At 44.0% G+C, this 14,436-nt stretch overlaps 2 protein-coding genes across 7 annotated transcripts in view; both read left to right on the top strand.

The window, feature by feature from the left end:
* The first annotated feature begins 1,401 nt into the window (after positions 1–1,401).
* LOC135423988 (D-dopachrome decarboxylase) lies at positions 1,402–4,167 on the top strand. The gene is made up of 3 exons (XM_064674754.1): positions 1,402–1,577; positions 1,744–1,919; positions 2,754–4,167. The coding sequence occupies exons 1-3, from the start codon at positions 1,470–1,472 to the stop codon at positions 2,824–2,826; spliced, it is 357 nt and encodes a 118-aa protein (XP_064530824.1). The 5' UTR covers positions 1,402–1,469; the 3' UTR covers positions 2,827–4,167.
* A 2,566-nt stretch (positions 4,168–6,733) lies between these two features.
* Positions 6,734–14,436, top strand: part of CABIN1 (calcineurin binding protein 1) — a 110,590-nt gene continuing 102,887 nt past the window's right edge. For 4 of the 6 annotated variants that reach the window (XM_064674731.1, XM_064674729.1, XM_064674730.1 and 1 more), the window contains exons 1-7: positions 9,422–9,632; positions 10,040–10,132; positions 10,421–10,534; positions 10,705–10,839; positions 11,098–11,278; positions 12,205–12,334; positions 13,313–13,462. In XM_064674731.1, the coding sequence (XP_064530801.1) occupies positions 9,630–9,632; positions 10,040–10,132; positions 10,421–10,534; positions 10,705–10,839; positions 11,098–11,278; positions 12,205–12,334; positions 13,313–13,462 (806 nt within the window). In that variant the 5' untranslated portion in view covers positions 9,422–9,629. Of the gene's footprint in view, positions 6,869–9,416; positions 9,633–10,039; positions 10,133–10,420; positions 10,535–10,704; positions 10,840–11,097; positions 11,279–12,204; positions 12,335–13,312; positions 13,463–14,436 lie in introns of those variants that run through there. The other 2 variants (XM_064674728.1, XM_064674732.1) reach the window with 2 other exon arrangements.

Here is a 14,436-nt window from a genome sequence, read left to right as displayed (position 1 = left end):
AAGAGCAAAGGACAATGCATATCTTTAAAGATGTTTGTGACAGTCCCCCGTCCAGTTCTAATTACTGACATCCGATACTTAAATCTTCTTTCCCTTTAGAGGCCTTCTGATATACTGGTTTCTTATCACATGGGGTTTTTGTGGCAATGAAATTGGAAGAGATTTTTGAAGGAATATGAGAAAGGAATATGAGAAAGAGATATTTGAAGGAATGTGAGAAAAATAGAGAAAAATGGATTCTAAAAGGCATCTTCCCTCGAGTCATTGACACCCAGCAAACAGGCAGGGGTGGGCTTGCACCCAGGATTTGCAAGGTGGCTGAGTACCCCCACTGCCTTTGTTTTGGTGACAAACTCAGGACCATCTATTTACAAGATTATACATTTCTATAAATTTGCCCTGTAATCTAACTTTTTGGGGTAATTTCTTTTGCTGATTTCCTGGATTTAAAGGGAACATCTGTATTATTGCTTGTCGCCGCAAGCAGCCACCCCCTGCCAGCCTGCAGTACTCCCTCCCCTCTCCCTTTGGGTCTCTCACTTCACAATCTCTCTCCTAGAAATCTTTTCCCAGACTTATTCCTGGCTGGTTTGTACACACGGCCCCTTGTGCCAGTATTGTCTTCATTAGCAGCAGTGAAGGCCAAGCAATTCCCTCAGCAAAAAGAATGAGCAATCCCATCAGTTTTCATTAGCATTGTCTAGGACTGTAGAAACTCAAGAAGTCACATTACACAGGGCCAATTTTCACAACAGTTCTGTGCCTTAAACAAGATGACCTTTCAGTCAAGCTGGTTCATAACCCCTTGCTGTAAATGAGCACATGGAACCTCACTGGACAGTAGCTCAGGTTCTGAAAAACCTCTGATCTCTAGTTAAGACACCTCTGATCTGTAGATTAGGCTGTCCCTGCGAGCCAGCCTGCTGGGGTCACTTTTATCAACTCAGCTCAAAGCCCTGATTTCTCAAAGTCCTGGTAATTAATACACAGTGGATAAAGGAGTAAACCTCTCTGCTTGCTTTTTAATTTCTTGTGGTGCTGGTTGTTCTGAGAAATCACCCCACTTCCGCTCTCAACCTTCCCTGCACAGACAGGTGCAGAGGTGCCTGTTGCAGTGACCTGAAATGTCACAAAAGGACTGACTGTCACAAAACTCATTTTACCCGGGGAGATGTGTGAGGTCTCACAGCCTCTAATGCATATCCCAGACCGGCACATGGTAAACCCCAAAGGCCCGAGAGGCAGCTGGTGCAGCTGCGGTGGAGCACAGAAAGCCCTGAGCCCTGCCTGGCTCCGGCAAAGGGCGAGGGGCGGTGGGAGGGCAGTGGGCGGGCAGCCCGGCGCTGCTGCGGGCGGTCCGGGCTGAGCCCGCCCCCGCCGGGGCACCGTTGCCCGGGGGCGGGGCAGGGGCCGGGCCGGGCCGGGCGGGTGCAGGCGGGGGCGTTCGGGGCCGCGGTGGGAGCAGCGCGATGCCGTTCGTGGAGCTGGACACCAACCTGCCGGCCGAGCGGCTGCCGCCGGGGCTGGCCCAGACCCTGTGCGCTGCCACTGCGGACATCCTGGGCAAACCGGCCGAGGTGAGCGCGGGGTCGGAGCAGCAGGGCCGGGAGCGGCGGGGCCGGGAGCGGCGGGGCCGGGAGCGGCGGGGCCGGGAGAGGCGGGGCCGGAGCAGCGGGGCCGGGAGCGGCGGGGTCGGAGCGGCGGGGTCGGAGCGGCGGGGCCTAACTGTGGCTGTGCCGGCAGCGGGTGAACGTGACGGTGCGGAGCGGGCTGCCCATGGTGCTGTCGGGCTCGGCCGAGCCCTGCGCGCAGCTGGCCGTCTCCTCCATCGGCGTGGTGGGCACGGCGGAGCAGAACCAGCGGCACAGCGCCCGCTTCTTCGACGTCCTGACGGCGCAGCTGGGCCTCGGCACCGAGCGGTGAGTGCGGCCCGGCCGGGCGGCATCGGCCTCGGCGCCGCCTTCGCCCCGAGGGCAAGGACACCGGGATAACCCCTGGGGCAGGGAGAGGGAGATCGTGCCTTCCATCAGCTCCACAGGTCTGTGTGGTCGGTCGAGATGTGGAGCACGGCAAACCAAAGTATAGGGGACGTTAAGGGCAGCGAGGCTGGGACAGTTCCCATGTCCTCCAGGAGGTTAAGGTGTAATAGAGATCCAAGACTAGATTGCAAACCTTAAGTGCTCTTGGATGCTGAACTCCAGATATGTGGTTTGGGGCCAGATAAAACCGTGTACTGGTTTGCACTTGTTGAACAGTCTGGGCTTTAGCTGTTCTCTGAAGATCAGTAGTTCAGTTGGTGAAATTGGTGCAAAACCCCACAGGAATTGGTAGAGCTTCACAGTGGGATCACCATGCCAAATGTGGGAACAGGACTGTTCCTGAAGGTCAGCCATGTCCCTCTGTGCCCCTCTCCCCAAAGGAGAGTGATAGTAGCATTTCCCTGCCTCTTGGATGCTGCTGGGGTAAATCCCTGCCAAGAGTTTGCTTGAGCCCTTCTGAAATGGACAAGTATCTCATAGGCAGACTGTTGAAATTCAGTCTGCTTTTATTTGTGTGGGTGAAGTCTGGTACCTGTTTGTACCCTGCCCATACACAGCTTATGTTTGCCTCTGTTAAATTAATACCATGAAGTGTAAGACACTGAGACCTTAGTGCAGATTTTCTACCATGTTGCAAACTGGGCAGGGATAATATTTAATTGTAAAATAATGTTTCCTGTCCACTGTCCACATTTTTGCTCTTATATCCAAAAGGATTGTCATCCGCTTTTACCCACTGGAGCCCTGGCAGATCGGCAAGAACAAGACAGTCATGACATTCCTGTGATCCCCTGAGCAGCTGGTTGGAACAAAGCAATGGTGAAGACAACCCAGACATGACCAGCTCCATCTATCTACCTGTTCCCTCTTGTGATCAAATCTATGTAACTCTACATGTTCACCTGAATGAGTCACTTTTGTCTTTGCGTCCCCCCCGTGCACACAAAGCTGAAGAGTGGGGCAATCAACTGTACTGATTTTACTGAGGTAGTTCAAGGTCAGTGTCTCCAGCCTGTCACGTAGCACAAAGGCTCTCATGGTGCCTGGGCCCAGCTGAGCCCTTGCCCTCTGGTGATGGCCATGCATGTGCCTACACAAAGCTGTCTTGTAGCAGTAAAAGTTTAATTTCAGAACATTTGGCCTTACTGAGGACCAGAGTGGTTCTGAGGTTTATCCAGATTTTCTCATACTTTGCAAGGCAGAAAAATCCTTCTTTCTCTGTGGCAGCAGAAGGGTCCTAGGCTGGACAAGATGACCTGGAAGTGAAATTTTTCTCTTTTTCAGGCTTCCCTGAAAGCCTTTTCTGGAAAAAGAGGTGATTATTAGGAGAGAAGTTTAGACATTGAAGTCTCATGTCAGACCTTGTGCTCTGTCCTCTGTCATTGCCACCCCCAGTGGCTGCTCCCACAAATTATTATTTGTCCACAAGATTCTCAGGGCTGAATGTCCGTGTGCTGATGGCAATGTCTAGAGGACGGAGTCACTTCTGAAGTCCTTCACTGTGCCACAGAAAAATATTTTGAAAGTTCTGCTCCTGCCAGTTTAATTTCTGTTATTTACTCAGTTCAAAGTACTTTTCCTCACCCCACTGTGACGGGGAGTTTGGGGACGACACAGCATCTCACTGTGATCTGTGGTTGGTGTTTCCAGCAGAGAAGTATTTTGGGCTTTTAGGACCCATATGCTCCCTCACTTTATAACTGGAATTCATGTGGTATTTTATTAAAACAAAAGCAGGGTACTTTTTATGTGTGGTGTTATCTCTGCCTTCCACTGATACTGAAAACATTTTTTGGTTTCCTTTCCACTTTGTGACTTGGTCAGGTTGAGGTCAGGGAGCTCAGCAGAGCTGAGAGCATGTCCCTGGGACATGGGGGTCCACGGGAATGCAAGGCAGAAGGGGGCTTCTGTGGTCCTTTGTCATTCTAATTGGAGTTTATGACTCAAGACAGTTGAAAATATTCCTTCTAATTACAATTTGAAGTTGGTTGTTGGTTGTTCCCTATGCAGCAGAAATAACTTCTATGTTTGCCAAATCTGTCAGGAATATAATACCAAACACAAATTTGTGTATCAGGCTGGGGGTCTATCTACACCTTATCTGGTTAATAAACTGTAGCAAAGCCTCTTTTGATAAGTGTCAGTTTATTGGTTTACAGCACCGGGGGGTTGTAGGTCTTATAGCCTGGAAAGCAGACATTGTGGCTGCCCAGTTCTCTCCACTTTCACAGGAGGTCTCTCTTCCACCAAAAGTTTTTGAAACTCAGGTAATGAACAGGTAGGTGAACTGAGTCTGAGACACAGTGTAACTCAGGAGTACTGTGCTGCAGGGTGGACAGCCCTGGCTTTGCAAAGGGCTTGACCAGCTTGAGCTGAATATACTGAAATGTAGAAAATAACCTCACTTTAATTCTGATCTGCATTTCCTGGAGATTCTTCTACCTCATGAAGGAACAAACACAAACTCTTGCCAAAGCCTTTGCTTCCTTCAGAGAAACCTTGCTCTGCCCTGTGTCCCAGCTCTCCTTTTTTGGGCCATGTTGACCCTCATCCCCTCACCCTTGGCTGCTCCTCATGTGGGATCATGCCTGGAAACAACTTCCCCAGCATTGCAGAGCAGAGCAGGAAGAAGTAAGGACGGAGAGGGAAAGCTTGGAAAAGATTATGTTGTGCAAAGATACCTGAATAAAATGGGTCCTCAGTGTGACTTTCCCACCTGTTTCCATGCTGTGTCTGCATGCTGGCATTACCTGCCAAAACGTCCTAAAGTAATGCAAAATCATGGAAAAAGTGCTGGGCAAAGACCATCTTGAGAATTTCATGGTCCATGGACTTTAAACTTTCTTTTATAAGAGCAGTTAAAATATTAATGGAAGCGTTGATCATTTGGTTATGAAGACCTCGGTCTGAGCCACTTGATACTTTTTGGGTGCTGGGGATTGTCAGCACAGAATGAGATTCTGAGTTTGCAGCTGGGTGTTTTCCCTCATAAACTGCTGGTGCTGAATGTACATTTTACTTCACGTTGATCTGAAGAGGTGGCCTATTTTTCCTTCACTGACCTAATGTTAGAGTAGTTTTAACAGTATTTTAGGACTCCAGGATACCCTGCAAAAAGGTGATGTTCTGATTTTGAACACTGAGTAACCATTTCCTAGCCTCAAACCTTTGAACTGTGGACAATCTCTGTGTGTATTTACACTAGAGAGGACCAGTGAGGCCCTGAGCACACTGCAGGGCACTACTGACAAAAAACTATTACAGAATTACCATAGCTTTGCAAGTTACTCTTCAACCACAACAGTGTGATGCTGCTGCTCATGAAAACCCTGTTCTTGGTTTGCCATGATGGAAAGAAAGGCATTAACACAAATGGGACATTGGAGATCATACATTTGAGAGGAAGAGGACTCTTACCATGCTAAATGATGATTCAGTGCAATGAATGCTCAGTCAGTGGTGATTGAGCACAAGCTTACCTTTGTCAGTGGGATGTGATGTAGCAAGAGGAGGCTTTAAACGTGTGGTTCTGTCCCACGGGTGGGGCCTCACCAGTCTCTGTGCTCAGGCTGTCCTGACATGGAGAGCTCTGTAGGGCTGTGAATGGCATACCTGCTCTTTAGAACTCCCTGCTGTATGACCACCTTACACATAAATAAAATTACTTCCACAGGAAGCTGTCACAGCAGTGTTTGACTTCAGTCACTGCCTCACATCGTCCAACTGTTGTCCCAAAATAGGTTCTTTCACCCAGTGTGCCAGAGGCCAATCCACACACAGAGTCAAGGTATAGGATTTATTTACAGTTCCTTGCAGAGAGAGGGGCTGCGTGGCAAATCCACAAAGCCAGCACGACCACTACCAAAACCTTTTACTATTTATACATTTAAGTAAACAAAGGCATTAATGTTCATTGGCTACAGGTTACCCAGTTCTCTTATTACTATTCCATCTTCTATTGGTTAATGATTCTCTCACTTCTCATACTAATTAGTCTGCAGGCTCAGTCTTTCTCTTGTTTTGGGTCGGTGGGTTTCTTGAGTCCATGGTCTGTGAGTCCAAGGGGGTTTGTGATCTGACCCTGCCTGAATTACCTTTTACCCAATCGAAGCTGTTTGAGCGGTTTCTGAGTTGTCATTATTAGTTTCTTCCTTATTCCGGGTGTTCTGCCAAATGTCCCTGTGGCCCGTAAATTCTGCGTTCTTTGTGTTCATTATCAGTGGTACAACCCTCCTTCCCAAGCTTTGTTAAACTCCCCCCGAGATCATGGAAACACGGCAAGCCTCAAACCTTAACAAGGCAATTCTACCGACAGGTGATTTATGTTACTAATACCTGGACATCAATTAGAGCTTGTTTCACGGATTGAATCTATTTTCTTGTTGATTAGGCTTGAAAGCACACAAAGATCAAACTTCATAAACATCCTTTCTCAAGAAAATTTTCACGCATTCCACATTTTGCAACGCTGCCGTCACTATGCTGAAACACCTCCCAGGGGCACTTATGATGTCTCCCATCTTCTCCCGGGAAGCTTTAGGGAAACGCGGTGACCTTGCGCTCATTTCGCACCTGTTCGGGGTTTTCCCTCACACCCTCAGCGCCCGCTCCCGCCTCCCGCCGCCCCGCGCTCCCATTGGCTGCCCGGGGAGCGGCTGCTCGGCCAATGAAACGCGCCGTTGTTGGCGCCGGGGCTCCGGAGGCGGTTGCGGTGGAAACGGGCGGAGCGGCGGGTCCCGGGGGAGCGGCGGGAGCGGGAGGGACCCGCGCCGGGAAACCCCCGGGAACTCCCGGGAGCAGCGCCGGCAGGCCGGGGGCGGCCCCTCCAGGTGAGTGTCCCGGTCCGCCCGGCCCCGCGGAGCGGCCTGAGGGGCAGCCGGTGTCTGGGCCCTGCCCGGCCCGGGCGGCCTCTCCCGTGCCTCTCCCGCCGCGGTGGGAGGCGAGCGTGGGCTCCCGCCTCCTCCCGGCTCCCTGTGCCGTCCCCCGGTGTGCCGGCGTGAGCAGCGTCCCTGCCCCTCCGTGCAGAAAGTGACCGTGTTCCGGCAAAACCGACTTGTGCTGAAATGCGGGCGGATCTTTGCAGTGTTAAGACAAACGAACAAACAAACAAAAAATCCCAAACAAAGATTTAGTGGTGTTTGTTTTGTTTTTTTAAACAAATGCGTATTTGCAATGTGTGGATCCCGAGCGTAGCAGCAACAATAAAAGCCAGGAAAGCCCGAGTCACTCCCTTTGTTTCTTACTTTGAAGCTGACAACACAAGCTCTGGGAGCAAGAGCTGACATTTGGAATTTTTACCTAAGTGTTAAACCACTAAGGTAAAAGAGAAGATTTTGAAGGCAAAAGACTTGTTGCCTTTCAAGATGTGCACGGCTGTCATAGCCACAGATTTATAGCTGAGACACTCTTAAAACTGAAAAAATTCAAACTGCTTTGTAATAGTTTATAGTAAAGAGTAATTCTCTTTTTTCCTACTTATCTGCTGTAGCTGTGGTCCTCTGGAAGCTCTGGTAGTGGCATACCCAGTTCCTAGAGATTAGGACCCTGTTGTAACTCAGTTCATTATTAGTTTTGTAACCATGTACAGTGCCTGGTTTAAAACGAAATAGCCCCCCCAGTGCCTGACACACCAATACAAAGCTGTGTGGAGGAAACACCCTTTCCCTGTTTTTCAGGAGCATTACACAGTTCTGTTTGGTTATGCACTTTCAACTTGTAAATACCAGAGAGGAGAGGTGCTAAGTATTTGTTACTGAGTTCCTGTATGGTACAAAGTTCTGGTATAAATAATAAGTAGAATTAGAATTGTTTTCCCATGTTTTCTGTAATTGTGGTTTCCCTGGCAGTCTGACCTTGGAAGTTAACTCTTGACCACAGTCTCTGCTGGTGACTTCCACCTTGAGCAAGATTGGGCATGTTTTTGAATAGGCATATTTGTGAGTGGACTTCAAGCCACTCAGTTTAAATATGTGATTGATTTGGGATCACACAAACTTATTTAGATGTCATGAGCAACTGCACTTCCTGACAAAATGTGTAGCATTCGATACATCTGGAAGAGGCAACCACCAATCTCTGTGCATGTATTTTCTCCATATGTAAAGTAGACAAGGAGTCTTTGTCCTGAAAGAGACTGGAAGTTTTATTAATGTTTATTTAGTGACTTAAAGAGAAAAATGCTTTATTGCTGTGCAGTTGTCAGTCTGATTTAGCTGCAGGCAGGGAAAGCAAGTGGTGCATGGGCAAGCAAATGATCATTGCTGAATGAATGAAATTCCTGTCAAAGCATTATTTTGTCTACACCCAGAACTAATCATGATGATGTGTGAGTTAATTCAGCTTATAGTTCAAAACTCCCACTGCTTCCTGCTGTGGTTAATTCTGGACTTACTGTTCTATTAATGTAGTCTCCCATATAAAAGACTGTTTTTAGCCTGTCTTGTATGTGTCATCTTTTTGTTTCAGTTGATGGGAAGGTTTTATCACGTAGCAGTGAAGCTTTTCTAAAAGAGCAGCACAGACCTCTTTTCATTTTTTTCTTGCCTTTACTAACATGATGTTTCAAGCAGTTAATTGAATCTAAATTATGGGCTTAGTTATGAGGAAAAATTGCTTACAGATTATAAATGCGTATTTACCTCTTTAAACTTTTTATCATTGGTAAAAAGACTGGAAATATTAGTATCCTTCCTTCAGAATGAAGAAATACTGGTTAGTAAAAGCTCAGTTTCTTTTGTTTGCATAAATCTAGTATACCCAAGTGTGTATGCAATGGCTACAACTTGCTTTTGCAGTAGAGGTGGTCTGTAGAGGTTGGTCAGTGTATTCAGAAAGAACAAGTGAGTTATAAACACTGGTTCTGTTCCAGCAGGGATGGCAGTAATGAAAACTGCTTTAATCAGAGGAATTTCCAAGTGCAGATGGTGCTTTAAGCAATGGGTTCCCCAGCCTCCATGGCCTGCTGCAAAGTCAGTCTGACACAGATAACCCTCCATTTTTTAACTTTCCTGTTCTGTAGGTCTCTGTAAGGGCTGTGGCTTGTGCTGTAGATAAGGTGGAGGAAAACTTCTTTTTTTTATTTGTTTGTTTGTTTGGGGTTTTTTGGTTGATTGGTTTGTTTTGAAGCAACTGAAGACAAACTCATAAGCTATAACGATTCATGCTCATAAAGTGTCAGAGTATTCAAGAACCATTTCTGGGCTTAGCTTTTGTCTTTAAAGGGATTTGTGTTGTAATGTTGTTACTATCTTGTATGTTCACTGAATATTACACAGTAACTGAAAGTCGTGAAAGCCATCCTGAAGTAATTAATGTGTTTTAATAACTTTGTATTTTATTTTCTGTCTCTAGTTAAAATTCACTTCCATGTTATTGTTCCTCAGTGGTTGGGCAGTTTATCTCTTGCCATGGGGTGGTGGTGAAGTAGAACAGTTAATTGGTTATTGATTAAAGTATTCCCAGCTTGTCTTTACTTCTGAGTGTTTTCTTTACAAACAGAGTAAATATTCGGATCCTGTTTGCTTTCCAGACCTGTTTTTGTTAGGCCCCTCCTCTTAATCCTGGAGAAAGACAGTGTGAAAAGCTCTGAACATGGTAAGGGCTTATTGAGATGTTTTGGTAAAAATAAAATGGAGAATTTTCTCTTTTCCTGGGACCAAGAATAAATTGCCATAATGAGACCATTGATTTTGAGGTGATAGCAGTTATTGGTAAATTTAAGAATTTGAAAAAACCCCAACACTGTATTGCACATGTCTGTTCTAGAGAACCTGTTGCTTGTAAAACACTCGAAATTTTGTTTTTTCAGCCGATTTCATGTGGGAAATTGTTTTGATATTATTTGATCATTACAGCTCTTGTAACTTTATGTAGAGATCTCACAGTATTGTCCCTATAACATTTAAGTAAAAAAAAAAAAGGGGAGAAGAATCCAGTTTGCAAAGGGAACTGGGGCACATGTAGATGTCACATTCCTTGTTGCCTCCCAACTGCCACTGCAGATTCGAATCGCGGCGCTGAACGCGAGCTCCACGGTTGAGGATGACTATGAAGGGACCTTCAAAAGTCATAAGACACAGACAAAGGAAGCTCAGGTGAGTAGACCCACTGTTTTGTTAGTGAAGTTTTGTCTTGATGGGAATTTTCATCCTCTCGTTGGAGATTGTTTAGCATAATGTCTTGTTTTTAGGAAAGCTGTGTTACTATCTTATCTCTTGGACTCTCCTTTAGCAAACTAAAACTTCACTCAAATGAGTTATTTTAGGTCAGTAAAGTAATAAAAGTGTGAAACCACTGATATACATAGCAAATGTAAGTATATTGTAATAACTGTATTTAATAAAGTTGCCTTACCAAATAGGTTCTAATTTTTTTAATCCCAGGAAGCAGAAGCTTTTGCTTTGTACCACAAGGCTTTGGACCTTCAGAAACATGACCGATTTGAAGAGTCTGCTAAAGCTTATCATGAGCTCCTTGAGATTCGTCTTCTGAGAGAGGTCAGTGACCTTCAGAGAAAGAAACTTTAGAAACTGCTTTTACTGTATCTTGTCTTCATTTCTAATTGGCTAACTGGAAATGTCAGTGTTGTCAATTGGCAAGTTGTTTACTGTCCTTTTTACTTGTCTGACTCCTAATGCCCACATTGCATTTACTTTATTATTTCTAGGCAGTGCTTTCTGGTGATGAGAAAGAAGGGCTGAAACACCCGGGTTTGATGTTAAAATATTCCACCTATAAAAACCTAGCACAACTGGCAGCACAACGGGATGACTTAGAGACAGCCATGGAGTTTTATCTGGAGGTACAGTGCAGCTGAAATAAAACAGTGGAGCCTTAATATTTGTTAAAACTTTCTAAAATACAGACATACACCTTGGCATACATCATGTGAATGTATAGTTGAATAGTGTGTACTTTCTGACCCTATATGGGATATAACTGGTCCACCTTTCAATCCCCAAAGCAGTTGTGATCCTGCTGAAAACTAAAGCAGTGCCAGTCCCTGCAGACAAGTGGATCTGTGTGTCTGGAATGTGATGTTGTTTGTTATGCTTTCTAGGCTGTAATGCTGGACTCTACTGATGTCAACCTCTGGTATAAAATTGGTCGTGTGGCAATAAAACTAATCCGCCTTCCTTTGGCTCGTCACGCTTTCGAAGAAGGTCTCAGGTGTAATCCTGATCACTGGCCTTGCTTAGATAACCTTATCACAATCTTGTATACACTCAGTGACTACACAAGTGAGTACGATGTGTGAAAAAAATCTCAGTATATGTGTAATTTTACATACCAATAAAAAAATTGTAATGATGCAATTGTATGGGTGGTATCTGGCATAAGCAGAACGTTAGGGTATGATAAGAGACTTCTGTTTCCTGATAGAGATTTTTTAATTTCATGATGAAGTATGATGGTTTATATCAGTTCTGGTTACCCTAAAAGTAAATGACTGGAGCTCTTAGATCAGAACCTCTGCAGGAAGTTTCCCTGTAGACTGTTCTTTTCCCTTTCAGTGTATATTAGGTTTGTCTTTCTACTGATTTCTAGCTACATAGTTTTGGCTATAAAACTACATAGCCGAGTATGATTTATTGTAGTTACAGCAGTGGATATAACTGACCTTAAGATTTTACATTTGAGTAATATCCAGTGCATGAACTGATTCAAAGGAAGTTTGGGAGAGAAGTTGCAAGATGGCAGAATTGTTGAATCTAATCCCTTAGGTTTGTCCCACTGGAATGGTTCTAATTCTCTTCACGTCATTACACGTGAGCAAAGCCCTGGTGGGATACATTGCTTGTTTCACCAATGGAATCTGCAGTTAAGACATTTGATAACATAAAAATGGTAAATAATTGTGATTCTGGTTTATGATTCTGATTTCTTCTGTGTCGGAATGAAGTCTTGAAAGTAAGTGAAAGATGTACTGCAAACATTGTTTAAACAAAATTAATTATATTCTTTTTCTGGATATAATACCTGGAAAGACATAATAGGCTGTTTGAACTATATGCAGATAATTATTTGACACATTACAAAGCTATGGGACTAATTAATGCAAATGTCACAGTTGGGTGGAATTCAGTGGTGTATGTGAGGCCCAGAACTGGGAGCTTTGAATGAACCAAAGCAGCCATTGACCATTCAATTCCTATTTCTCTGTCAGCATGTTTGTACTTTATCTGCAAAGCTCTGGAAAAAGACTGCCTATATAGCAAAGGACTGGTTCTGAAGGAGAAGATCTTTGAGGAGCAGCCTTGCCTCCGGAAAGACTCCTTAAGGATGTTCCTCAAATGGTGAATGTTGTCTTACAGTACATGCTGCCCTTGGAGTGTAAATTTTGGGTTTGGGGTTGTTCTAAAAAGCTGCTGAGATCTTATGCTTTAAGTGATAGTGATATCTTGCTAACCTGCCTTCTGAATAATAATGTTATATGTTGGTGCTGCTGACAGAATGTTCTTCAATAATAACTTTTGGAGGGAGGTAGAAAGAGGCAAAGGATCCATTTGTTGCTGCTCACTTATTTTCACACCCAGATCTCTCATAATCATCTGCCTTTGTTTTACTTATTAGTAGCTGATCCCTGCAGCATTCACTTTAGTTTTCCTAATTAAAACCAAACAATAACAACCAAAACAAAACAACTCCCACCTTAAACTCCCCCCCCCCCCATTGCTGCTTTCTCAAGCAGTTACAAATTTGGGACTACTTTGGGAGTCTTACTGATTTTTATTGACAAATGAGTACAGTCAGATGGCTCTGTATGTTTCATTAGTACCCAAGATGCTGAAATTCTTACTTTATTAAGATTTCAGACCAGTGCAACTCTGAAGATATTTTGCAACATTATGGTTAAGATTTTAGTCCTTTATTATTTCTTTTTTATTGTAGTATGTAATGGAAAACCTTTGCTAAAAGTTTGGAGTTGTGTAGCTCTGCAAAGTAGACTGTTTCTTTCTGTGTGGATTTTGTAGTATGAGTGGGTAAGAGGAAAGTGGGAAAAGAAAATGAAGGCCTATAAAATTTACAGGACCTGTCTAAGTTAGCTGCTCATTCAAAACAAAGATTTCTGGTGGTGAACACTTCTATATGCATGCCATAAAGTTCATAAAATAATGTTATTCGAATCCTTCTTTTAAAACTATTTTTGTTACACTGTATGGAGATTTGAAATTAATGCCCCCCAGCCTTTAAGAAAAAAACAACAAACCAATAAAAAAAACCAACCAACAAACAACAGCTTTAACTTGTCTTCATTTCTCTTTATTTCTTAGTGACATGTCTATCCATAATGTAAATGTGAGTGCAGCTGAAACAGGAAGAATCCTAAACGAAGCGCTGGAGCTGCGTAAGAAGAGACAAGCTTTGCTGGTGCGTGACAGGGAGCCAGACCTCAGACTGGTCCAGCCAATTCCCTTTTTCACGTATGTCTTTGTATTTTCTCTTTTCAAAAGGTTCCTCTGAAGCCCCGTGTGGTCACAGCTGTGGTGAGCTTCAGATTTCTTCAGAACACTTTTTTTTTGCCTTGTAAAAACAAACCAACCCCCCAGTGTTTTGTTATTAGTTTATAGGTTTGTTTGGTGTGCTTACTGTTTTAGCACAAACCCCATAGCTGTCAGTTTTCAATTTTTGATTTAAACCCAGTGATGTAAAAAAAAAAAAAAAGGTAGCTAAGAGTGATTTGGCAGCTATTCAAACTGTATTATTGGATTATTCATATATGTCCAGTTTGTATGTGAATTTCAAAGTAAGTTTAGCTTTTAAAAAATTCTTTTTGCTGTTGGGATAGTGGAAACAAAAAAATCGCAAGTATTTATTTGCAGCAAGATAGAAGGATACTAGTGAGTTGTTGTATATGTCTTTATTATGAAGGATTGGGGTTTGATTTGGTTTTTTTTATTGCACATATTTTTCTGGAATATTAATGGACTTTGCATGTAAGTCCTATTGCAGGTAAGTTGCTCCTAGTTGTGGATGAGGGTGAGTTCTTTTATTATTGTTGACTGAATGCAGAACCTGAAAATTGTTTATTTGACACTACATTTTTTACTGGTTTTAGGGTTTGGTGTAGAGTAATTCCCTCAGCAACTACTGCATAGACATTCTTTGAGATTAGGCACATTAGTGACTCCCATCTCTTTCTTACTGCAACCAGTATACCAGTTTCCTCTGAAAACTTTTGCTTGCTGAGTGGTGAAGGAAAGCTCCTAAGGACCTCTGTTCCAGGCCTGTCACGTTCCATATGACAGGAAACACAGAAAGATATTCTCCAGCTTTTCTAGTCATGGGGCAGATTTTTGACACTCAAATGTGTATTGCTTTCCCACTGAGAAGCTGCTCTTGCTATCTCTGAGTTACTGGAGAAAATGCTGTAAATATAATTTAGAAAATAATGTGA

This window comes from Pseudopipra pipra, chromosome 18 (genome assembly GCF_036250125.1).
Source record: "Pseudopipra pipra isolate bDixPip1 chromosome 18, bDixPip1.hap1, whole genome shotgun sequence".
NCBI lineage: Eukaryota > Metazoa > Chordata > Aves > Passeriformes > Pipridae > Pseudopipra > Pseudopipra pipra.
The sequence above is the reverse complement of the archived record's forward strand: the minus strand, read 5'-3'. Positions and strand labels throughout refer to the sequence as shown.